Source organism: Chiloscyllium punctatum, chromosome 30 (genome assembly GCF_047496795.1).
Source record: "Chiloscyllium punctatum isolate Juve2018m chromosome 30, sChiPun1.3, whole genome shotgun sequence".
Taxonomy (NCBI): domain Eukaryota; kingdom Metazoa; phylum Chordata; class Chondrichthyes; order Orectolobiformes; family Hemiscylliidae; genus Chiloscyllium; species Chiloscyllium punctatum.
In genome coordinates, this window is record NC_092768.1 from 27,357,743 (window position 1) to 27,384,986 (window position 27,244).

At 41.5% G+C, this 27,244-nt stretch overlaps 1 protein-coding gene across 1 annotated transcript; it reads right to left on the reverse strand.

Moving 5' to 3' along the window:
* Window positions 1-2,484: 2,484 nt before the first annotated feature.
* On the reverse strand, window positions 2,485-26,922 carry nelfe (negative elongation factor complex member E). The gene is made up of 10 exons (XM_072550115.1): window positions 26,648-26,922; window positions 25,274-25,343; window positions 23,828-23,973; window positions 22,527-22,601; window positions 20,096-20,133; window positions 15,825-16,282; window positions 13,016-13,151; window positions 8,790-8,844; window positions 8,443-8,545; window positions 2,485-5,080 (listed from the first exon to the last, which is right to left on the reverse strand). The coding sequence occupies exons 1-10, from the start codon at window positions 26,897-26,899 to the stop codon at window positions 5,004-5,006; spliced, it is 1,410 nt and encodes a 469-aa protein (XP_072406216.1). The 5' UTR covers window positions 26,900-26,922; the 3' UTR covers window positions 2,485-5,003.
* Between the last annotated feature and the right edge of the window lie 322 nt (window positions 26,923-27,244).

Below are 27,244 nucleotides of genomic sequence, written 5' to 3' on the forward strand. Positions count from 1 at the left end.
GGATGCTCTTCAGAGAGTCAGTGTGGTCGATGGGCCGAAGAGCCTGCTTCCACCCTATATGTAACTACTTGAAGGACTTTGAGTATGTTGGTGAGTTGACTACATAGGCAAGCTGCCTAACACGACAAAAACAAAGAGCAAAGATATCATTGGGTCATTCCTACCAGTCACTGCAATGTTTTTAACAAAAAGGTTTCTTCGTGTCTACCCTATCAACGTCCCTCATAATTATATTCACCTCAGTCATGATCCTCTCAGTCTCCTGTCCTCCAATCAAAACAACCCCAAGTCTGTCCAACACAAACAAATACTGAAATTGCTGAAAAAGAAACTCAGCCGGTCTGGCACCATCTGTGAAGAGAAAACCAAATTAACATTTCAGGTCCAGTGACCCATCTTCACAACCCAGCATCCACAACTCTTTCAGTTTTTTGCCCTTTCTGTCGAATCTTTCTTCATAACTAACACTCTGGCAACACCTTGTTAAATGTTCTCTGCACCCTCTCCAATGCAAGCACATTCCTCTTAAAATGTGTGTTCCAGAACTACATACTCTAACCAACATTTTAGACAGTTCCAGCACCATCTCCCTGCTCTTAAACTCTATGCCTTCATAACGGCAAATATCCCAAATGCCTTCTTAATCATTTTATCTACCTGCCTTGCTATTTTAAAGGATTAGTGTATATACGCACTAAGGTCTTTCTGATCCTCAGTGCTTCCCAGAAGACCACAATTCATCATATATTCCCTGGGCTTGTACCAGAACAAGGACAATCAGTGCCTTCAATAAAATAATTACCAGAAAGCTGACAACAGGCTATGAATAAAATATATCTAATTTCAGAACAACAATACAAATTATCCAAAATTATTTAGTGAAGGATCATTTTGGAGAAAAACATGAATTTGGAGCATGTATTTAAGCATAGATGTGTTAGATTAGAGTGGTGCTAGAAAAGCACAGCCGGTCAGGAGCAGGAAAATCGACATTTCGGGCATAATCCTGATGAAGGGCTTTTACCCAAAACGTCGATTTTCCTGCTCCTCGGATGCTGCCTGACCTGTTGTGCTTTTCCAGCACCATTCTAAATTAGACTCTGGTTTCCAGCATCGGCAGTCCTCACTTTTGCCGAAGCATAGATGTCATAGAGTATAGGACACTTTTACTGTATGCTGCTATATTTAACTCGCTGTGGTGTGTCTGATACTGCTGTCCTATCAGATTGATAAAGGTATACTTTAAATCAGTGACGGACATAGAGAGAAGCAATGATATATGAATTATGGGTGTCTTATGGATGTACTGTACTGAGAAGGGATAAGATTTTAAATAGAGGGTATTAACTATCTCATGTGGAATGTCTTGGCTATAACTAACCTGTCAAAACATTAATGGGCTTGCAAAATGAATGACAGCAGTCAATTACTAAACACACTCAAATATAAGCAGAATAGGATCTTGACATCACTTTTAGTGCCTATCCACATTTGCCCAATGTAATTAAGCCCATAAAAGTTCACAAAATGTTGTAGCTCCTTGGGAACTTTGGCTTCGTCTTAGAGAGGCTCATGAGCAATCAATATACTTGTCACCTTCTTGATTTGAGTATTAGTACCTATATCGCAAGTGAACTACATGTAAAGGATGGTCCATTAACAGAGTATGAACCAGATTCTCAGCATGATCTTTCTGCTCCTCCAATTCTGGCCTCTTTCATATCCCTGATTTTCATCTTTTCACCATAGGTTACCACATGCCTTCAGCTGGAAACTTTTAACACTTTGACATTTATACCAGTCATTGGGCAAATTCGATCTGTACCATTCACACTGCCAGCTCTCAACGCTGGGTTTTCTTTCTCAATCACATTTAGGATGTGAGCATCACGAGCCAAGGTCTTGCACTTATTGTTCATCCCCAAGTACATTTGGGAAGATGGTAGTGGGCCGTTTTCCTGAACTGCTTTAGCCCTTCTGGTGTTAATACATCCCAGTCTTGTTAGGGAGCCCCAGATGTTTAGTCTAGTAGTAAGGGTGTAGCAATATTGTTCCAAGTCAGGATGCTGGCTGGTTTGAAGGGAACGTATTCTCATGCGTTTGCTACCCCATCCTAAGTGCTATGTTGTTGGCTTGAAAATTCCTTTCCAAGGTGACTTGGTAAGTGGCTGAAATACATCTTGTACATGGTATTCACTGCTCCCATTATGTGCTCGTGGTGGAGGGAATAAAGGATTCATGTGGTGGGAAGGTCCCAATCAAGTGGGCTGCAATGTCCTGCATGGTGGCAAGATGCTCAAAAATTAACAGAGCTACACACATTCTGACAAGCATTCACAAATCCAGCTCAGATTTCTGTACTATCTACAGTGATCATTCCCAAGACTGAATTATAGAGCATTCACAATGCCACTACTGAACACAGATGCAAAATTATCACATCTACCCACAGGGCCCTTACACAACAAACCACACATAATCAAGTAGAATATTCACACAGTTATTTTAATAAAAACAAATGGTGCAATATTTACAATTGGATATTTTTGGGGAACTTAAAACATTCCAAGCAGGATTTCAGATTTGCAAGTATTTACTTCATTTTGTGTTGTTGGCCCCATTACATCCCCTATAATTCTTCCTCCAGACTGAAAGCTCAGTGGGCAATTGATGGGACATCAGCTACCTTTGGTTTGGGGTAGGCATAGGATGGGGATAGAGGTAGAAGGGGCGATGTGAAACACACCAAATTAGGCTCAATCCCTCCCACCTCAAGTTCAATCAGACCACCCTCACCCTCCAAAAGACAAAACTCCCCTCTCAGCCCAGATCACATCGCAGTGATATAGCCAATGCAGCATGTGCGAAGGATGGGACTCTGGTTTGTAAGTTGGGCATCTGAACTAGTCTCACCATCTCATGCCCCCTCTCCCCACTAAAAAGCACTCTTTCCAAACACTGGTAAGTTAATTCAGTGAGAAAATGAGTTCTGCACACAAAGCAGCATAAATTCTCAAAATGACTAGCCACAAGAATGGTGGAATCAAACTACCTGAGGAGTAAAAGCCTGTTCATGTGCTTATATAGTGACAATCGGATCACCCATTCACCTTCTAAAACCACAACGCCTATCATGTGGTGCTCCCTGCTATATTTACTGACCAGTCATATTTCGTGGGATTCATAAGCATTAATGCTGATCGGTCCCCACACTCCTGACACAGGTACCACTTACACTAAAACACTTACAGGAGGGATATGTTGGTCCTGGAGTGGGTCCCTCAACCAATTTAACTCTTTGTTATCGAGTTATGAGGACAGGTTCCATAAAGGTGGGGCTTGATTACAGAAACCAAACAATAGGAGGTGCACTGGCAGTGTCTCAGAAATGGAATTCTCAGAAATGTAGGAGATAATGACTGAAATATTAAACTCATCAGGAAAGGCTGAGAGACTCTTGAAAAGAGCCCACTCCCAATGCCAAGGTGGATGAACAAAGAGGGGATCGGTAGCATACAGAACACTGGTGCTTCTATATTTCCTAAACTCCTCAAAGCTGAAATGTAATGGGTAACAGTAGAGCTGATTGGCCAATCGGAGCTGCTCTGGCATTTAGAAACTAGGCAGCACTCTTCTGTTCTCAGTCAGATGAAGAATGAGCATGGTAGTTTCCACGCCCACTCTTGAAACATGGAGACATGCAAAGGTTGACCCTTAGCATATGCTACCCGAGTATTTACTGAGAAAGACATACTCTGCTAAACACTTTCATCTTCCACTCACTAGGACGTGTACATGAACGCCACATTTCAAAAGGAACAACAATTTAAACTGCTCGAGAATAGGGTGTACTCTGTTTGAGGTGAAGCCATTCAGAGCACACCAGGGAATAGTTTCCTTCTAAGCTTTTGTTTAAATTCAATAAAAGCAAGGTCACTCTGATTATTTGAGGCACTGACATTGGAAAGCAGCAGGGAACCATCATCAGTCATGCTTTGACTCAAATTGCAATGCCTGACTGGATTATATTTTGTCTGCATAAGACAAGGCCCTGTTCATGAATCTTTGTATCTTCAGGCAAACATTAATGAGTCATATTGAAAATCTGACTTAAGTAGTCCCAGCACAGGCTGATTGAGTATTCTGATCAGTATTCTGCCTTTTGTGAGCAGGCTAAATGAGAGTTGATATAATCCATTGTTGTTAGGACATGTGCTATATTTTTGGAACACTGCAGGTTATGTTGGCCAGATGTTCCAACCACTGGTGATTTGTCAAACAGCATGTCCTTTCAGCTATTTACAAAAGGCAGAGTACTGGCCACACTAACCAAAACTCAGAACATAATGCCCAATATTAGATGCAATTCCATGGTAGGACGCCACTTATTTAAACAAACATAAATGTACTGAGAACGACATTAAAAAGCAACTTAAAACGATCAGTTCAGTTCACAATTTCTTGCACTTTCTAGAAGCTTCATGACTGAGGTCCTATCCACTGCAAACAGAGCAAAAAAAGTGAAGTTCTGCATGTTTTTCATTAAACTAAAGTATGGGGGAACAATAATTCCCATAAGGGTTTCCCATGGCAATGCCTTGACCAATCAGAATTGGCTTCCTTCACGGAATTTAAATAAATAACTGGGGAATAATTATTCCTTTCTGCATTCCCCACAGCAATGCTTCAATCATTCAGAGTCTACTGGACAACCAATCAGCATTTCGTTCATTTAGCATAAAATGTTTTTCCTTTGAAATGTGACATTCTTGTGTGACTATCCTGCTGAGTGCAAGACAAAAATCTTCAACAGCATTTCTCTGTTTTCAGCAGCACTACTCAAGTTCTGTGCTATATTTAAATGCGACTCTCTTAAAATTTCTTATGCATAACATTAGTGAGAATTGGGGCCATACAAAAACAACAGGGGATGTAGGTGAGTCACTTTCTCCCAAGAGGTATGGCTTGGAGTCGTTCACTCCCTTCTTGTTTCTTCTCCCAGGTTATCTCAGGAAATCCTCATTGTAGACCACCTGGCTACGTTTATCACGGTGTGAACCCTTGGCACTGTTCTGGACCGCTGTGGACAAGAGAAATGCTTCTGTTAGCGTAGTTGGTAATTTGGCGATTACCATTTCCATTCTGTCACCAGAAACACCCCCACCCTACAACACATTCCAAACCCACAATATATTTTTCTCCTTGCCAATCCTGAGGGCCTCTATGCTCCTGTAGTTTAGCTTGGCCCAGTGCTTTCACTCTTGAGACAGAAGAGCCTAGCATTTAATTCCCACTAAGGATGCAAGGGGAGAATCCTGATGGTTCGGATGCAGTGTTGCATTGCCAAATGTGCTTTTGCTTTTGACTAGCTTTGCTCAACAGAAGTGGTCCACCAACCCGACACTGATTTTGCCACATACATTAATTTTCCACATGCTCACATGAAACATGTGCTTCAGAGGTGTATACATTTCTTAGACAAGCACCCACCTGCTTGTCAGGATATTTGTACAGCCATGTCAAGAATAAACAGTCACATTTTGCTCTTTATCTTGGCACATACCAAGAAACACAGGTTAAACTGCATATTCTCATTCCCAATGACTATTTCTATTGCTCAATTGCTTACTTTCGGCCACATTTGGATTCCCTAACTACAGCTGGGAGTGCGAAACGTACTCCTTTTGGACGCAGCGTTATCTTGAGAAGTTCTGTCTAACTGTCCAAGTGGGCATATCACATCTAACTGCTTATTTTACCCCAGATTAGGTTAGATGGGGGAGTGGGCAGTCAAGCACAATCTCTTTGGATTTCCTGGGGCTCAACATGTCACTGTTGTGCCCTAATCAACATTGCTGCTAGACCGCAGCAGGAGGTGAAGGAAACATCAAGCCTTCATCCTTAACAATCTGCCTGACGCAAATACATCTGTTCATGGCAGTATAGGCAGGAGTGATCAATACACAGACCTTGTGGAGACAAAGTCCCACCTTCACACAGAGGAAGCCCTTTACAGTGTTGAGTGGCACTACCACCACACTAAATGGGATGGGACAGATTTCAAACAGATCTAGCATCTCAAAACCCGGCATCCAAGGGGCACTGTGAGCAATCAGCAAGAGCAGAATTGTATTCAACCACAATCTATAACCTCAACATTCAGCATGTCCCTTTCTCTACCATTACCATCAAGCATGAGGATTAACCCGGGTTCAATAGACAGTGCAGAAGTGCAAGCAGAAGCAGCACCATGGATACCGAAAATTGAGGAATAAACAGTGAAGCTATAATACAGGACTAATTGCATGCCAAACAGCACAGACGGCAAACAACAGACAAGCCTAACTGATTCTACAACTAACGCATCAGGCCTCAACTTGGCAGCTCTGCCACATCCAGTTCTGAATGTTGATGGGAAGTTAAAAAATGCAATGGGGAAGGAGACTCCACAAATACACTGTTTTTAATGCTGGAAGAGCCTCGCATACCACTGTAAAAGGTAAGGCTGAGGTACATGGAATAACCTTCAGCTGGAACTGCCAAGTTGATGGCCCATCTTGGCTTGTGGATTAATACTGCAGCTGGAAATAATGAAATGGCTGTTGTTGTTTAACCACAGGATGCTTTGGTGTTTAAGTAGTCAGGGTACAATTTAGCTCACTGACCTCTTCAACCTCTGCGAAAAATGCAGCAAGTGTAATTAATGCTCATTTGCAATAGGCCCAAGATAGTCAGTCAAGTTGGACAATCGGGTCAGGATGATTTGTTTCAAGTTGGCATCTGTAGGCACAACCTTTTCTTTTTGCTGGGATAGTGTTGTTCTTATCAGAAGTGAACTGATTATTCCAGGAGTGTATGCGTAACTAGAGGCCTATAACAATTGAAGTGTTTGATTTCCAACTGTTGGAATGAGGACCAAACTGCTGCATGACAACATTTCACAAACTGGTGCCTTAAATACTTGGAATCTAATTTTTTATTCTTTTCATGGGATGGAGGCATTACTGGCAAGACAAGTATTTATTATGTTAAAAGTGCTTTGTTAAGACCTTCAGGGAGCATTTAAGTGTTCCTGGGGATCTAGTCACATTTGGGACGACAGATCTCCTTTTGTAAATGACACTAATAAATCAGTTGGGATTTTACAATTGACCTTAGGTCCAGGGTCACCATTATTGAAACAAGATTGACATTCAAGATTTATTCATTCTATTTAAATTCCACAAGTTGTCATAGAGTAATAGAAGTCTGCAGCATAAAAACAGGCCGTTCAACCCAACTTGGCCATGTTTACACGGTGGGATCTGAGCCACAGAACATTAATCTAGCCCTCTGGTTTAGCAGTCCAGTGATATTACCATTACACTTCTCCACCTGAAGTTTTTAAGACATTGAGGACAGCAGATAGGGGAGATAGAGAAAAATTATTCCTGCAGTAGGAAAAGCTGGGATTAATAGGCATTGTCTAAATACCAGAGGCAGACTGCTAGGCAGTGAAATTGGGAAATATTTTGTAAAAAAGTCGTGGAAATTTGGAACTCTTCTTCCCCAAATAATAACAGTTGCTAGATCAACAATTAATGTTAAATGAGATGGATTTTCCTTGACCAAAGATATTAAGAGATATAGGGCAAAGGCAGTCTTATGAAGTTAGATTACAGATCAGCTACAATTTCATTGAATGGCAGAACAGGCTAAAAGGGCTCAATGGCCTCCTCCTGTTCCATGAATGATTGTGGCTATATTTCCAGCTATGAGCGAAAGGGGGTAATAAGGTTGATTTCCCAGAAGTATCCAATGTCTGTAAGATGCAAAGGCTTGGTTGAACACAGTAATACAATCAATTTGCAAGACATATTTGGCTGTCAGCTTTGAACCCTTTTTAACAAGGCAACTTTCAGGGAGAACAACATTTTGTGATGATTTGGAGATACCGGTGTTGGACTGGGGTATACAAAATTAAAAATCACACAACACCAGGTTATAGTCCAACAGGTTTAATTAGAAGCACTAGCTTTTGGAGCACCGCTCCTTTGTCAGTTGGTTGTGGAGTACACAAATGTAAGACACAGAACTTATAGCAAAAGTTTACAGTGTGATGTAACTGACAGATGAGAGACTTAACAAACAATCAAGGTATTTTTCAGTGTATAATTTCAGTTACGTCACACTGTAAACTGTTGCTATAAATTCTGTGCTTTACAATTGCATACTCCACAACCACGTGATGAAGCACTCCGAAAGCTAGTGCTTCCAATTAAACCTGTTGGACTATAACCTGGTGTTAGTGTGATTTTTGTGAGGTATGAATTGCGGACCGCCTTCAACTCAAAAACACACTCATTGTTTTGCCTTGGCCAGCCTGTAACAGACACGTGAACCATGACGTCATTAATACAATCGCACATTCTGCTGGAATGTGAATTTGCAAAGTTTTCCTACCTAGACTGCCCCAAACCGACTTTCCTGTGGCTGTTTCCAACATGAGCTGTTTACGAGCAATCATCACCTTCAAGCAAACAGCTCCAACCATGCTGCCATCTAGCTGTTAGAGAGAGAGAAAAAAAACAAACCTCAGAATATGGAATGGACTTGAACAGTACCTGGAATTGTAGTGAAACATTAGAAACACATGCACAGTAACTAACAAACCCAAACATCTCTTATACACGTACATTCCCACTCATTCACAATAACCGATAAAGCTTGACACATGTTACGTACACACACACACACACACAAGCAAAGTACAGGAATCAATTGCTGCATCACTCTGATCTGTTCCTTACCTCTGCAATCGCCTGATCTGCCGACTCCATTGTCTCGAAGGTGACAAATGCACAGCTGTAATAAACAGATGGATAATGATCAGTACAGTATAGCTGGTGTGCAACAGCATCAGCGGAATCACAAACACATGAAGAACACAGCAGTATGAAACAGCAAGGTGGGAGCAGGGAAGAGGTAGAAAAGGTAAGATGGGGCAGGACTCCAAAAACTACACCTCCCAGTCAGACAGGTCACTGTTGAGTGGGGCCAGTCAACAGCTAGATTGAACACAGGGCAACTACAGAACACCAGGTGAGATCAGGTAATAGGTTTGGAGTCCAGCTGCACAGTCTGGGCTAAAATATCATAGTGAATTGCCCTGCTGGTTACATGTAATCCACATTATTAGTGGTAATGTCTCTACATTAATCCTTCACTTATGAGTCCCACCCTGCGGTAGGAGGGAGATCTGTGCTCTGCAGCATTGAAAAAAATAACAGGTTGTTGAAGGTTAAGCCTTTTAGGTAGAGTCAAATTAACCCACCATCTCTTAATCATAGAGTAGTACAGCCTTTGTTGCAAAGAAGTGGCAATATAGAATTATGGAAGTTTTGCTACAACTGTACACAATATTGGTGAAACCACATGTAAGATACTGTACACTGTTTTAAACTCCTTACTTGAGTAAGATATATTCACATTGCAAGTAATTGAGAGAAGGCTGACGATTGGGGTAATGAAAGATTGAGCTAGTTGGGCCCATATTCATTGCAGCAGAGAAAAATGTGAATGACCTTATTGAAACAAAGATTCTGAGAGGCCTTTTCTGAATGGATGCTGAGAGGATGCTTCCCCTTGTGGGGAAGAACTAGAATTGGGGAGGATCATGTCACAGTAAGGGCTCTCAATTTAAGACAGAGGAGGAGGAATTTCTTCTCTTGGAAGGTTAACAGTCTTTGAAATTCTCTTTCCCAGTGAGTGGGGCAGGCTGGGGTACTGAGGTAAGACAGGTTTTTGATCGATAAAGGAGTCAAGGATAATGGGGAAGAGGGGCAGTGCTACAAAGTGAAACTGGGGCCTCATAAAGTCAGCCATGATCATAAATGGAGCAAATGTGATGAGCTGAATGGCCTACTCCTATTCCTCCATCTTATGAGAAGGAAACTGTTTTGACAATCAAACAATTCCTGGGAGCAAACCAATGAGTCCCACTCACCTTGCTCTTGCCCAAATCCCTGCAGCCTTTATGTTGCATTAGACTAACAGAGAAAGGGTGACGAGATTCATAGCATATCAGCAAACAAGCCAAGAAAAGAACAAAATGATTTTTTTTGGGAGCAGTTTGTGGTAGAGTCCACTAGGGAACAGTTGATTCTGGATTTAGTGATGTGTAATGATGCAGACTCGATTAGGAAGCTGAAGGTGAAGGAACCCCTTGGGGCCAGTGACCATTATATGATAGAATTCACCCTGCTGTTTGAGAGGGACAAGATTGAATCAGACATAACAGCATATCAATTGCTTAAAGGTAGCTACAAAGACAAAAGGGAGGAGCTGGCCAGAGATATCACAAAGATAGGTGGAGGGGCAGGGAGTGTTGAGGTAGCAAGGAAGTTGCAGAAGGGCTTGGACTTATCCAACTGGGCAAATAAGCCTCTGAGTGAAGAAGGGACAGCCCTTTAGAACTCAGATGAGGTGGAATTTCTTTGGCCATCGAGTAACTAACTTGTGGAACTCATTGCTGCAGACGGCTGCAGAGGACAAGTCACCGAGTGTATTTAAGACAGAGATAAATAGGTTCTTGATTAAGAGGATCAAGGGTTACAGGGAGGTGATAGGAGAATGGTGGTTCAGACTCGATGGGCTGAATGGCCTAATTTTGCTCCTAAACATTATGGTCTAATGGTCTAACCCCCTAAATATCCAAACTGCTTGATATACGTTCCCAGTTTGACTTAGGAGTGACAAGAGAGAAACACCCCGATTTCAAACAACATTTTCGGAATCACGATCATATTAAGATATTTTGTTGAAATGGTGTAAAGCACCATAATTGGTAAAACTACTGGAAAAATCAGAGGGCAATAAAGTGAATGCAGGTTTTTAGGTATACGGTTAAGATTGACTGCTGAGCCACTGATTTGTGAAGAGTATATTATACCATAGTCACAAGGAGTTGGAATATTCGTATAACTGTCGTAAAATTATGGAGGGATCAAAACCTCAGTAGAAATAATGTGAACGCATGGCTATCTACTTGTTGAAGGATTGGACTTTATCCATCAGTTGAATTTCCTTATTTTTGATAATTGTATTGACCATTAAAATTGCTGACTTAAAACAATAATATTTTGACAAAAAGGGGTCATGGTGGCTCAGTGGTAAACACTGTTGCCTCACAGCACCAGGTACCCGGGTTCGATTCCACCCTCAGTGACTGTCCATGAGGAGTTTGCACATTCTCCCAGTGTCTGAGTGGGTTCCCTCCAGATGCTCCGCTTTCCTCCCACAGTCCAAACATGTGCAGGTTCGACGGATTGGCCATACTAAATTGCCAACAGTGTCCACGGATGTGCAGGGTGGGTGAGTTAGCGATGGGAAATGTAGGGTTACAGGAATAGGTGGGATCTGCCTGCGATGCTCTTCAGATGGTTGATGTGGACTTGATGGGCTGAATGGCCTGCTTCTAAACTGTAGAGATTCTATGATTCTAAATCAGCCATCTTGTTGGATCACCAATTTGTATATAGATGTTGCCATGAACACTTTAAAATATTCAACAGTATTTCACACAACAGGGCAACATAGGCTATACATTGTTGATCTGGAATCATATGAAGGTGTAGATAAGGATGAGGAATTTGCTTCCCTAAAGTATATTAAATATTACACATACAAAATTTTATATTATATATTCATATACAACATATGTTGGTGAAACAGATAGATTTTTGCAACAATCAATTATTGTTTTGCAATCACCATTACCGACGTGAACTTTAAGTTCTAAATGTACTACTTCAATTTATATTCCAACAATTATCACGTTTACATAAACAATTTGATGAGAGTTTAGGAGACATGATTAGTGCATCTGTGGATGACACCAAAATTGGTAGTATAATGGATAGTGAAGAAGATTATCGAAGATTACAAGGAGATCTTGAACAATTGGGTATGGGCTGAGGAGTGGCAAATGGAGATTAATATAGGTAAAGGCGAGGTACAAGTCATTCTGTTTCATCAAGTTTGCTGTAATGCGATTGATGAACTGGGGACATTGTTTCTAAAGCACAAATGTGTGTTAGCTGTAACACAATTACATCGCTAACACTTTATATGTTGTTTCTAAAGCACGATTTTTCTATAAGGCAGGGTTGTACCACATTATAGAAGAACTGACTGTATTACAGTTTGGTAAAACAAATAAGAGCAGAGCTTATACCATTAATGGTAAGGCCTTGGGTAATATTGTAGAACACAGAGACCTAGGAGTTGGGTACATTCTTTTTAAAAAATTGCGTCACATGTAGACATGGTGGTTAAAAAGGTGTTTAGCATGGTTGCCTTCATTGCTCAGACCTTTGAGCATAGGAGCTGGTACGTAATGTTGAGATTGTACAGGATGTTGATGAGGCCTCTTCTGGAATACTGTGTACAGCTCTGGTAGTCCTGCTATAGAAAGAATATTATTAAATTGTGGAGGGTTTGAAAAAGATTTACCAGGATTTTGCTGGGAATAGAAGGTCTGAGTTATAAACATCGGCTGGCACTTTTCTCGCTGGACCATAGGAAGTTGAGTGATGACATTGTAGAAGTTTCTAAAATCATACAGGGCATAGATAAGGTAATAGCAAGGGTTTTTACCCAAGGGTGGGGCAGTTCAAAAGCAGGGGGCATAATTTTAAGGCAAAAGGACTACGATTTAAAAAGGACACAAGGAACAACTTTTTTTACACAGAGAATGTTTTGAGTGTGGAATGAACTGCCAGAGGAAGTGATGGATGCAGGTATCGTTACAACATTTAAAAGACATTTAATAGGAAAGGATATCAGCTAAACACAGGCAAGTGGGACTAGTTTGATTTGGGAACATCGTCGGCATGGACTAGTCTGACAGAAGGATCTGTTTCCAAGCTGTATGAGTATGGATTACTAGTCCAGCACCATTACCAATACGTCACTGTCTTCCAGTATAATTGCACTGGCAGCTTGCCAAGCACAGAGTGCTATATGTACCACTCACTTCCTGGGGCTGTCCATGGTCAGGTTGACAATGGTCCCAAAATTGGAAAAGGAGCTTCTCAGCATCTCCTCAGTCATCCCCATGCCATGCACATAGATGGTGTTTCCTTTACGGGGTGCACGGAAAGAGTCATATCCTGCGGGAGAAGCAGCATTCGAGTTGAGGCACACAGTAATTAACATTTCCATCCATTCTCCACATTCACAATGACTGCCGCCACTCCTCCCCACCCCATTCCATAAGATCTGGGCTGATCCACATTCCCACCTACCCCAATAACCTTTTAGCTGCTTGTTAACAAGGATTTCTCCACCTCCAACTTCAAAAGGTTCAACGATATTTTTAGAAAGAATTCGACAGACTTACAACTTTCAGATGGAAAATTTAGTCTCATCTTGGTTTAAATGGGTGACCCTTATTTTTAAACAGTGACCCCCAGTTCTCAATTTTCCCATAAAAGGTAACATGTTCTCAATCTTTGACCTGTCAAGGCTCCTCAGAATCTAATATGCTTCAATCAAGTCAACACTTCCTCTTCAAAACTCCAGTGGATCCAAATCTAGCCTGTCCAACCAATCCTCATGAGACAATTCAACTATTTGAGGTTCTAATCTGATAAAAAACTAAATTTCTTCCAATGCATTTACGCACTCTTTAAATAAGGTGACCAATACTGCACAAAGCACTCCAGATGTGGTCTGATCAGTGCCCTGTGCAGCTGAAGTATTATCGCCTACTCTTGTATTTAATGCCCTGGCAATAAATATAAACAATCGATTAGCTTTCCTAATTGTGTGCTCTACTTTCAAACTAACTCTTACTGATTTGTGTGCTGATACACCTAGATCTCTATGCATCTCAGTTCTGCAATCTCATTTCATTTAGAAAAAATGCTTTGCTTTTAACTCTTACTGCCAAAATGGACAATTTCGCATTTCCCCACATTTTATTCTGTTTGCCGTACCTTTGTCCACTCACTCAAACTACACCTTTGTGTAACTTTCACGTCCTCTTCACAATTTAATTTCCTATCAATCTTTGTGTCATCACAAATTTGGCAACCATATCTTCATCCTTAATAAAAGCATAAAATTTTTGTGAAAAAAAGTTCCACAATTTTCCCAATGGCCGGCTATATCTGCATACTAACCTGTTGTAATTCATGAACAAGAATACCTCAATCCCTCTGCAACTTAGAGCTATGCAATCTCTCAGCACTTCGATAAGGCACTTACTTTTCCTCCCAAAATGGACAATTTCACATTTTCCCATGTTTCACTCCATTTGCCATTTCTTTCCTTCTCACTTATCTATATCACTTTGCCTATTCCGCAACTTACTTCATCACCTAACTTAAAGCTCTGCAATCAGCAAATTTGGCAGCAATATTTTCTGTCATTTCATCATCATTTATAAACATGATAAACAGCAGAGGACCTAGCTCTGATCCCTGTGGCAGACCAGTCAAAGTTGACGCAGTGGTTAGCACTGCTGCCTCAAAGTGCTAGGGACCCAGGTTCGATTCTAACCACAGGCGACTGTCTGTGTGGAGTTTGCACATTGTTCAAGTGTCTGCATGGGTTTCCTCCAGGTGTTCCAGTTTTCTCCAACAATCCAAAGATGTGCAGATTAGGTGCATTGGCCAAGCTAAATTGCATCTAGTATTGAGGGATTGTATGTTAGATGCATTAGTCAGGGGTAAACATAGACAATAGGGTAAAGGAATGAGTCTGGGTGGGTTACTCTTCGGAGTATTGGTGTGAACTTGTTGGGCTGAAGGGCCTGTTTCTACACTGTAGGGATTCTAAGTGCTAAACTGGTTTAAAAAATCCATTTTGAGGGCTTGAAGAGCCTTTCTTTTTAAAAATGCTGGAGATCTCTATGACTCTATGTCTACTCTCTGTTTCCTGTGAGGCACCCAATCTACAATCCACTTGCTACCCCCTTCAGCATGAACTTTATTTCTATCAATAATCATTGGGGTGGAACTTCATCAGATTCTTTCTGGAATCCAAGTACTGTATGTCTACTGTTCCCCTTTATTAATCTGTGGCGATATTCTCTGGAGAAAATTTGTCAGTGGCTTGACAGGGGAGATGCCAAGAAAATGTCTCCCGTGTTTGGGGAATCTGAAACACGGGGACACAGTCTCAGAATAAGGGGTCAGCCATTTAAGACTGAGATAGGAGAGCATCATCATTCAAAGGGCTGCGAGTCTTCAGAGTTCTTCACTCTAGAGGGTTGTCAATGTTCAATCACTGGGTATATTCAAGACTGACATTAACAGATTCATGGGCTTTGAGTCACAAAATGTGGGAATCAGACAAGAAAGAGGAGCTGAGGTAAAGATCAACTCCCCTAATTATCTTTGGAAGCATAGTGAATCTTCATGATCTACTGCAACCGAATATATGAATAATGGAGCAATTTCAAGGGGTGTTCAGTCAACACCTGCTCCTATTTCTTATGACTCAGTCCATTAGCATGAGCCTGATAAACAGATGGTGCAAGTTTCCCAAGAAGCAGATGATAGAACAACAACCATTCTTGTTAAGTCTGGTCCAGAGGGACAAGTGCGCAAACAATTAATTAAAATAAACTTCACATCAGTAACTGGAATGGAACTTAAAGGCATTAGGATAAGACTTCGATATCCCACGGGTAAAGGAGAAATGGGGGGTGGGTTTTTTAGGGAAGCAAAAGCAACTTCTCTGGATTCTCAATGTAACCATGCCTATAGAATGGCCACCTGGGAGAATCCGGGCAGGCAAAGTCAACACAGCAATGGGAGAAAGAAAATTACACTTACTTCGATAAGAGCCATCACGGTCCCGGTCCCGGTCCCGATCCCGATCCCTGTCTCTGCCACGGTCTCGGTCTCTATCCCTGTCGCGATCCCGATCACGGTCACGATCCCGGTCACGCTCTCTATCCCGATCACGGTCTCGGTCCCTATCTCTATCTCTGTCCCTGTCTCGCTCGCGGTCTTGGTCTCTGTCTCTGTCTCTGTCTCGGTCTCGGTCTCGGTCTCGGTCTCGATCCCGGTCCCGGTCCCGATCCCGATCCCGATCCCGATCCCGATCTCGCTCCCGGTCCCGGTCTCGATCCCTGTCGCGATCCCTGTCTCGATCCCTGTCTCGGCCTTTGTCACGATCTCTTCCACGATCCAGATCTCGCTCGACGTCCCGGTAGCTGTCGCGGTCCAGCTCCTTTCCTGATTCACGTTCCTCCTCTCGATCTTTCTCACGCTCACTGGAGCTCACAAAGCTGAGGACAAACCACAAAAAGCTTTGGTTATTGCTGAAGCTCCTTCACCACTTCCCAATAGCTGTGCACTGATGACTGAAGGAAAGATAACAGGTTCATTAGAATCCATTACAAGTAAGGTTTTTCAAAAGCATTTCATTTATGTGGCAATTTTAATGAAACAAACACCCAAAGGCATTTTACAAGAGGTAAAGTGAAACTGAGTCATGTAAAAAAAAGTTGGTTATAAAACGTAGGTTTCAAGCTTCTTAAAGCAGGAAAATGAGATAGTGTCAGAGAACTGGAGCAAGATAATTCCAGATCGCGGGGCAAAGACAACTGAAAGCATGGACACTAATGATAGGGTAATTATAACTGGGACACTCAAAAGACTGGAATTCAAGAAGCACCTTATCTTGGAAAGTTGAGAGCCTGGAGGAGTTTACAGGGAAAGCAAAGGCCTTGAAGGATCTATAAACAAGGTCACAGCATTGCTTAGCCGGGGTCAATAAGTTCCATGAAGTATCAAAAGATATGTTGTTTTTGAGCAATCGTGGTCTTGGTTGAACAATACGCGATTGAACAGAGCTAAAAGCTGTTTAAGAGAAAGTATATAAATGACTTTAAAGGGACTTTCATGTCTTATGCCTAGCACTACAGCTGCTACTTAATTACTGATGCAAAATAATCCTCTGAATAAGAAGCAGTAACTGATTTCATGATAGACTCTGCTGAGTCACAGTATAATGTTTCCAAACAAACTCCTAACCTCGAGCTGACTTCAGGGATTTCTACCAGCATCTGTTTACACAGATTGTACATCACAGGAAAAGCCAATACCATCTATGGGCTCTGTTATGAGGAATAATTGCAGAGACTTGATCCAAGTTTAGAAGCTTGAAGATGACTTGATTTAAGTACATAAAATTCTGGACTGTCTTGACAACTTGGATGTGAAAAGGAGGTGGATCAATCTTGAACTCAGGGGCGCTATTTAACAATTGGCCAGCTTGTTAACACCTAGAGGCATGTGCAGTAGAAGTAACATATTTGGAGTCATTGAGATACACAGCACGAAACTAAGCCTTTCGGTCTATAATAGTTCATGCCAACCAGATATCCTAAATAAACCTAGTCCCATTTGCCAGCATTAAGCACATATCCCTCTAAACCCCTCTTGTTCATGTACCCATTGAGATGCCCATTTAATTTTGTAATTGTATCAGCCATCACCATTTCATCTGGCAGATCGTTCCATACACACTGACCCTCTGCATCCTTGTAAATCTTTTCTGAACCCTTGCAAGTTTCATAACATCGTTCTTATGGCACGGAGACCAGAATTGCACGCAGTACTCCAGTAGTAGCCTAACCAATGTCCTGTACAGCAGCAATATGACCTCCCAACTGCCATACTCAGTGGACCAAGAAAGGCAAGCCTACCAGACCCTGTCTACCTGTGACTCCATTTTCATGGAGCTATGAACCTGCAAGATTCCTTCATTTAGCAACACTCCCCAGGACCTTACCATTTCAAATAAATTTAAATAAAAAAAGTGATAAAAACCAAACCAACATATGAAAATGAAATATAAATAAATGAAAGAGTACATTGATAAAGTCAAGTAGCATTAAACAAAGCAGAATTTTTTTAACTTTTAAAAATTGTCGCAGTCTGAGAAAAATCGGAGATGAGTACGCGCAGTCAGCACTCATCAATGGTTCACGGGTGTTGGCAGACACAAGGTTGAAAATTAAGGGTTTCCTTTTTAGGGTAGGACTGAAGAGAACTTGTTTTCCTCAGAGGGCTGTGAAACCTTGGAACTCCCTGCCTTAAAAGTGGAGGCAGGATGATTGAATATTTTTAAAGATGGAGATGTATGGATTCTTGTTCAGCTACCTAATCAAAGGTTATCAGGGAGGCCCGTGGTCCTAATTCATATGTTTGTTCATATGAGGCTCCTACCATCCTTCATCATCTAATCCCATCAGTATACTCCTTTTCCCCCTCTCAGTCTATAATCGTTCAGCTAGTTTCCCTGTAATGTATCTATACTATTTACCTCCACTTGTCACGGTGGTAATGAACTCCATATTCTTGTCATTTACCCTAGTAGGTGAACTAGTCACTAACTTACGTGTGCTGCCGTTATATTTAACCTTCTCTACATCCAACCAAATGAAACCTGCAATTGTAAAGACCTTAATTATGTCTTCCACCTTTTTGAGGACAGTCCCCAGACTATTCTATTTTCCCTGATGGTTGTAACCTCTCAGTTATGGCGTCATCCTCATTTGCATCATTTCCAGTGCCACTACATCATAAGAATTTAAGAACATAAGAAATAGGAGCAGGAGTAGGCCATCTGGCCCATCGAGCCTGCTCCACCATCCATGGTTGATCTTTTCATGGACTCAGCTGCACATCCCCGCCTGCTCAGCATAACTGTCAACACCTTTGCTGTTCGAAAACCTAATCTTTGTCTTAAATTTTTCGAGCTTGAAATAGACATTCAAGGTTTTATCTGGTAGTAGAATGCGGTTTCTGATTTCAAGACAACAAACATTGCGGAAGGAGTAGCATGTACTCAAGAAACGATTAAAGGGAACTGGCAAAAGAGGCAGAAGTGAGATGAGTGTAATGGTTTCTTTTTTTTACTCAAGGTTTTATGGTCTGAAATACATTGTCTGAAACATGGTATAATCACGTTCAATTGTAGCTTTCAGGTGCATATAATTGCAAAACACTCAGGCCGTATGTTTATATAAACAACGCCCAGTGTTTCCTCACCTCTACCTTTCTCAAACCCCTCCATTGCCTTTGAATTAGAAACAACTTGTCTGACAGCCAAAACCCAATGAGCACAAACCACCTCAGAACTGATGGATGAATTTATGGCCTTTGGCCCCAGATATAAACTCCATTTTGTAGACAACAATGCCATCCTCTCCCTGACAACTGTCTGAGGCTGACTCAGTCTACTCAGGGACATGACGTTATATTTGACAGCAAGTTGGCCTCCACCCACAAACCACACCATCAATGCCACCTATTTCCACCTCTGGAATACTGCTTGATTCCGTGCATCTTCCAACACATCTGTTACTGAAATCATCATCCCTCATGCCTTTGTGATAGCTGCGGACTTGAATATTCTTACGCAGTTCTGTCTGGCAACTCCTCTTCCTCACTTAAGGTGAGCTCATTCAAAAGTCTGCTGCCCCCGTCCTCATTTGTACCAAATTCTATTACCCAATCATCCCTGAGCTTACTGACCTACATTAATTTCTGGCTAAGAAGTGCCTCAATGTAAAAATTCTCATCCATGTTTTTGAATCTCTCCATGGCTCCATCCCTCTAATTCCAAAGCCTCTGCATTTCTCCAATTCCAGACCTTGGGCACACTTGATTTTAAACTCCTTGTCACGATTAGCCGTGACTTTAGCTACATTGGCACTGGGCCCTGGCGCTGCCTCACTAAACATCTTCATTTCTCTTCCTCACTTTCACCTTCTGAGACACTCCTTACAGTCTACCACTTTGATGAAGCTGTTGAAGATTGACCATGATATCTCCTTTTGTGGAATAGCGCTAAGCTTTCTTTGATCATGCATTGGGATATTTTGGATGAGGTGCTTTAAAAATGCAAGCTGTTGTTGTTTGTGGGTGTAAGGTTGCACCGAGCGGTTCCTGTCTCAGCTGCTTACCTGGTTGGCAGAAAACATTCTCAGTCAGAGAGCAGGAGAGACACTTGTTTGTCAGTCGTTAATCAATAAAAGGTAAATTTTTAACGACCAGAAACTCAGATGATTAAATAAGAAAAATACGAGTACCTTTCATAAAGAGTCTTCCTCTGTGGACGCTTACAGACCTAAGAGATCAAGATGCACTGATCAGTGGAATATGGCAAGAAAACACACAATATTGCTACAACAATAAAAGACCCTCAAACAGGTAACCGCTGAACCAATAAATAATCAGAGACTAATCCAGTCATCTCTCTTTGGATTGGATGCTGTGGAGTTGAGAAGCTTCGGAAAATAGAAAAACTTGCACGCCTGCGAGAGTGTAGATGCAGAAAAGGCAGAAGCAGCACTTGCATTTGCTCACAAGAGGACCAACTTCAGCCCCGCAGCATTATATTTGCAGGACCTGATTCTCTCAGGCTGGACTGGAGGTGGTGAGGTGCTGTGGGAAGTTTGGACAGGCTTGTGCAGTTGAGAGATCATGGGCATTACCACTGGGACACTGGCTTTCCTCACCAGCATGTGCAACAGAGACAGTACATAGGTACCTGAGCAACAGCCATCTGGACAAATGATTGGAAAAATAGCACAGAGGCCGGACAGCCTCCATTTTAAGTTAATTGGAATACCTCACCCACACCATTCCACATTTTTTACTTTCACGTTTTCCTACTGGGAAACTGATGATGGTGGGAAGATCCATAGCCACTGAGCAAGTTTCCAGCCACACCAAATTCACTGGGATGTGGCATGGGAATGTGAAAAATCAAAATCTAAGGATAGCTTTTCCTGGAGGCCAGGTGTCAAAGGTAAACTAACACTCCCTCACCAAACATCTCTCCAACCCCATGGTTGACGGTGAAATTGTTTATTATTCTGACCAGGAAGATAGAAAACAGAAGCAAAAGTAGGTCATTTGATTCTTTATGCCTGCTTTGTCATTCAATTTGATCCTGACTGATTTTCTACCTCAATGAATTTCTTCATACCATCCTCAATGATTGAGTTTTTTGACACAGCTCTATCGGGTAGAGAGTTCCAAATTATCACCACTTTCTGGATGAAGAATTCCTGTTCACCAAATGCTAGATTTCCTATCCTTTATTCCCTGAATTCTAGATTCCACCTACTCAATCAATGCAAGGAGAAATGTCATTTTTCATATAAGCTGTCAATATATGTAACAATTTTGTACGTTTCAAGTGAGATCATCCCTCAGTCTTGTAAACTCTAGAGAATATAATCCATTTTTAGCTGTCCACCTTTGCAGAGAATTCCTTTGATTTGGAAACATGATTGCTTGGATTGTATAAGTGTGTGTGTGCGTGCACACATGTCTGTATGAATTCATCAGGTCCTCAGCTAAGCAATTACTAAAATAAACTTTCAGAAATGTACGTCTGTCATCATTGAAGTTACTCATGTATGCCTAAGTGTTGTCATTGCTAATAATTGTGCCAAAAGAACATTCCTGTGCCTTGTGTAACCATCTGAGCTAAAAATAAGTCTGACGGCTTAGCTTAAATGTGAACAATCAGACAAGTGCACTGTCTTTCAAGCTATAATGTGGTTCAGTAAAAGCATCCCCTACAGAGGGAAGATATAATTGTTTATATTTTCCTACTTGCATAAGGTCTTTTGTTATAAATTATTTATTCACAGTAGATTAACATTCATAACCATTCCTAATTGCCCTTGAGAAGGTGGTTGTGAGCTCTCTTCATGAACCACTGCAGCCCATATGTGTAGACACAACCCAAAGTGCTATTAGGGGTGGGATTTTAACCCAGCAGTGAAGGAACAGTGATATAGTTCCAAATAAAGATGATGTGTGGTTTGGAGGAGAATGTTTAGATTGTATCTGCTGCCCTTTTCCTTTTAGCGGTCGTGGATGTGAAAGGTGCTGTCAAAGGAGGCTCACTGAGTTGCTGCTGAACATCTTGTAGATGGTATCCACTTCTATCACAGTGTGTTGGTGGTGGAGAGGTAGATGTTTAAATTGTATGTGGTGCTGATCAAGTGGACTGCTACGTCCTGGACAGCTACATTCTTCCAAGCAAGATGAGTGCATTCCAACTCAGCCAATGGGGAGAGAAACATTTGAACATGTGTGGAGGCAGGTCAGATCAGTCGATAACATCATTACTTCTGTGTCAGATGTTCATTTCCTTGAACTCGCTATGGAAACATGAGGGTGCAATCTGAGATGGCATTTCTCTATCAAATCATATGTGAGTTTATTTTAGTGTCTGCTGGCGCCTTGGTAACACATTGGAACAAGTTCGTTATATAATCCTAATCACTTTCAGTCTAACAATTTCACTGAATGAGAAGTAGGTTTTATAAGGAGCAAGCAATTTACTTCACTTGAATACTGTCTAGACAGGGCATATTTGAATATCTATTATCCTTTATTGTCGTTAACTCCAGTCCTGGTGGTTAGAATATACCTGCTTCTAACCACTACATCCACCTATCCAAATACATACAGTGACAAACCATTTGATTATGAACTGACCTCCAAGTTGTCATCATCAGCAGAGACACTTCGCTGAAAAGGCTGGAATGAAGGGGTTGGTCCCTTCTCCGGATCCTGCAGAGATAAACCAGCATGATTCAGTGAGTCAGACGTGCTGAGGGTTTTGCCATTTCATTCAATCTGAGGGTATTTAACACTCAAACACTCCAAGAGCAGCTCAGACTCAATCCAGCCAGTCACAAGCTGCATCCAGCAAGAAAACAAAAGGATTGCTGCAGCAATTTGTGGCCCACAGATGGAGACTGAGATAATTGTAAATGCCTTCATCAGAAGCACCCAGGTAAATTGTTCACTGTGGAGAGCTGTCTTGCGACCAAGGATGCATGAGTAAAAGTTGGAATTTGGGGATAAGCTGGAAAAGGGGTTGAACATGTTCACCCAGAGAGCTTTGAGTACCAGTAGCCAGAGTAGCTATATTGCGAACCTTAAAAATAGCTTTGAGAAATAATTGAGTTATAGAGAGACAGGGTACAGCGATAGGAGAAAAGCTGGGAGGGTGGGGGATAAATTTGGTGGGCCTTATGTACTGCTGCCTGTTCCCAAATGTTTGTTCATCCCCCACCCTCTCAGCTTCTCTTATATCGCTGCTGCCTATCTGAATTATTTATCAAAGCTATTTTGGGGTGACAGGTCAGAGTGAATCAGCAACCCAGCAAACTGGGTGATATATTTGTTACTGCGCGCACTTTTTACAAGATCAGTTTCACCATCTGTATTCTCTACAGAACACAATTACAAATTGAATCACCATTGTCAAAAACATACTGAGACTCCCACATGGATACAAGGACTCAGTTTTCAAGGAAACCAGGTTATTGAATGGGATATACGCAATAGGCTTCAATGCAATGGCAGGGGGTTAGCTATTCAAAACACTGGCTTACTACAATGGTCTACTTGCTAAACAGGTAAAGGTACATTCTACTCCATAGCAGACTGAAGGCCCCATTCGCAGGGCAAATGTTTCATCAGAGGGAGAAGAATCCACTGGGGCCCATTCATCTATTTGGTGTCTGTGAAAATGAATTGGACCAAGTATCCCATCAGGGAAACTGCCTCTGTCAGGAAACTCATTCAGGAAACCAATCCACTGTGGAGAGAGTGACGGTTTCTTCTCAGACTGTTCTGAGAGGCTAAAGGGGAATAAAATATCTAATGCAAGAGCAAAAGAACTGACTGTTACCTCCATTGTAACAGACACTGTGCCTCACTAATGGCTGATTAGTTATGCCAGTGAGAATGGGGGGGGTACAATAAGAAAACCAGTCTTTCCTCCTCACCTTTAGCTTTCCTTCCAATGTTCGTGAGCGTTTAAAACCAGAGTTCTTGTTTTCTGCCTTGATGGCACTAATTGCTCCAGATTTCACCAGCATCTTTGCCTGCTCTGTTGCTGTAGCAGTGTCAATGATGGGTTGATCAGAAAGAGCTGCACAAAAGAGATACAAGGCTATAAATTCCAACAAGTTTTTAAAAAAAATGATTTCCCATTCACAAATCCATGCTGCTTACGCCCAACCAGAACATGAACATCCAGCAGTTCATTTATCACACCCTTTATATTAGATTCTAGTATTTTCCGAGTACTCATCTAATGTTAAGAGGTTGGTAGTTCTCAGTTTTCTCTTTTGCTCCTTTCTTAAATAATGAGGTGACATTTGCTAGCTGACAACTGTAGGAATCATTTCAGAAGCTATAGGATTTTGGAAGATGATTACAATACATTGACTATGTCTATAGATAGCTTCCTCAATACTCTGGGATGCAGACGATTAAGTCCTAGGGACTTGCCAACATTCAGGACCACTAATATTTCCAGTAAATCCTCATACAAATTTCCTTTAACTCTTCTTCCTTTCCAGTCACTCGGATGTCTATTTCTGGATTCTAATAACGACAGAGTAATCATTTAGCTTATCTACCTTTCTCTATTGCCCATTACAAATGCTCTTCGCTCTGTCTGTGATAGATCCACATTCATCCCACAAATGTTCCCTTTTTACAGAGTTGCTTTCTTCAAGGCAACATCTTGATCAGAGTCGATTTGCTAATGAAACAGCACTGTTTTCCCCTATATTATAAATTGAAATAATTTGAAATCTTCCATTCTTGCATTTGTCCTGGTGAATGCAAAGCAAAATGTTTTGGAACATGAGTCTCTCTTCATCAATGTATACATTTTAATACATGTTTAGAAGTATTTTTCAAAAAAACAGAAGCATTTTAGATGAATTATTTTCAATCCCATTACACATGGTCTTAACTACCTCCTTTTGTGCAATGACAGATTGACTAGTCTGTCAAAGTGAAAAGATCTCTTGTTTAAATTGAACATAGTGAGGGAAGATGATGAATCAGAAAGCTTCTGACAAGATTAGATCAACAACTTTGACTGGATTCAAGAGTTAAAGCCTTCCAGTTTTTCACTCTTTACTAACATGTCACTCACACAAAGGATTTCTGAGAGAGGTATAGTAAGTAATTACATCAGCACATTATCAAAGGGACTGTTAAACACTAGCTCAGAGAGTCAGCGGTGGCAGATGATTACAATGAGTAATGCAATAAGCTAGATGCTGGTCTTGTTGGATGGCCACATAACACAGAATGCTAATGAGGTTAATAAATTCCTCTCTAACCTAGAGCTGATTGCAACATGCCACCTCCCATCACTCATCCTTACATCAATATCAACTGAGGAAATTGCTCCAGCAAACTGGTATACTCACATCGTTTAATTCCACCCTGGTTTGTTTGAGCTGCTGAACTTTGCTTCTTCAAAGCCATCAATGCCTTTTTCTGAAAGGAAAGTCACACAATCAGGAAGAACTCGGTTCTGGAACAATCAGAACCAGATGACATAACTGACTCCACTTCGGTAACATTTAAGGAAACAAAGAAATCATTGGTTTGTGGGAGGGAAGTGCAAAGATAATTCACTCCCTCCATCCATCCATACAATCCAGTATGACTTGAACAAAAGATTTGTATTTCTAAGGCACCATTCCCAATTCCTTCCAATCTCATGATGTCCCAAAGTACTTGACAGCCAATTAAGTGCTTTTTGAAGAACTATTACAATGCAAGGCAACACATCAGGCAATGTATGCACAGCTCCCCCAAATAACAATGTGACATCAACCACCAAATCTGTTTCAGTGTTGTCAATTGAGAGATGATATTCCTGGAATATCATCCTTCTTCCAAAGGTACTGTGTGGAATTTTTGACATTTAATGAGAGGGCAGAGGGAGTAATAGTAGTTTCATATCTCATCCAAAAAGCAGTATCACAGATGGTGCACAGCTCCCTCAATAACTCAACGTTACCAAGGGGACAACGTTTGGTTTCTTTTGGAAGAGTTTCATACAGATTTAAGGTTTTCAACATATTATGCATGTGAAATCACAGAATAATACGAAGGAACACAATATCTGAATTCAAAAAGAGGACATCTGTGTAACTTTGTAATCATCCAGACTCTCACTCTGAGGTTGACTTAAGTTGATGTTATTCTTGGAGGCTTGTTTAGGTGTGACATTCCCACTCCCGACTGGCGTTTCTAGTCAATTCCCCACCATCATGAAACTGCACCCCTAAATTACATAAAGTGAAGGAAAAAGTTGCAAAGAAAACAAATAGAGAATATCATATAGATAGTAAGTTTTTATTTTGCTCACAAGAGCGACTGAAAAAAAAACTGATCTGCAATTGAAAGCAAGTCCAAGGGTAATCGTGAATGGTTAGCAACCTGAGACAGGTCAATACAAGGCAATCCTTCCTTCTCTGATCTGCACTCATGCCAGGGTGATTACTGGACCTACATTGTAAGTAATTAGAAGAAAATAGTTGCCCCTGTGGGCCTGCACCGTTGGCATGGTGATCACTCTATCTACAGGATAAGTAAATATGAGTCGATAATTGTCCCTTTGGCCTGGACTGTTCCCATGGTGGTCACTGAATGTGCAGGATAATTAACTGAGATGACAATCGTGCCTCTGGCCTGCACAGTGATCACTGGACCCGCAGGACAATGGAGTGCGAGATAATTATTGCCCCTCTGGCCAATACTGTGGCCAAGGAAATCACTGGGCCTCCACTCACCTTCTTTTTGAGTTTGGCATATTTCTTCTGCAGAGCCTCTTCCTCCTCGCTGAGGGCGGACGGGAACAGAGTCATTAGTCCCTCTTTCGCCCAACAATCCTCCGATTTAAAGCGACAATCCCCAGCAAATCTTCTTCTTGATCCCACGTTGCGCCAAAAAGGGAACCAAAAAAAAATGAAAACAACGGCGCTCGCCAGTGACGCACCGATGACGTCGACCGTTCGGTTCCACCATTGGAAACAGACTTCCATGAATAAAGAATCTATCTCCCTCTGGATCGCTCCAGTATTTCTCAAAAGCTATTTTTTTTTAATGTTTTTTGTTTCGTGCCAAAAAGAAAGGGACGGAAATCAGCCCCTTCAGGGATATGCCCGCGGAACGCGCCGCCATCTTTGATAGTGGCAAACCGCCACGATTTGGTCGATCATTATTGATAAGACTGGCGGAAAAACGCGTCGGCCATCTTTGTTCGTGGCAAATGCCAACCTGTCGCTTTTAATGGGACCGTTCTGGCCATCTTTGTTAGTGGCGAATATCGATAACTACTTTTCAACGGGGCCTTTCGGCCATCTTTGTTAATGGCGGCGATGATGCGG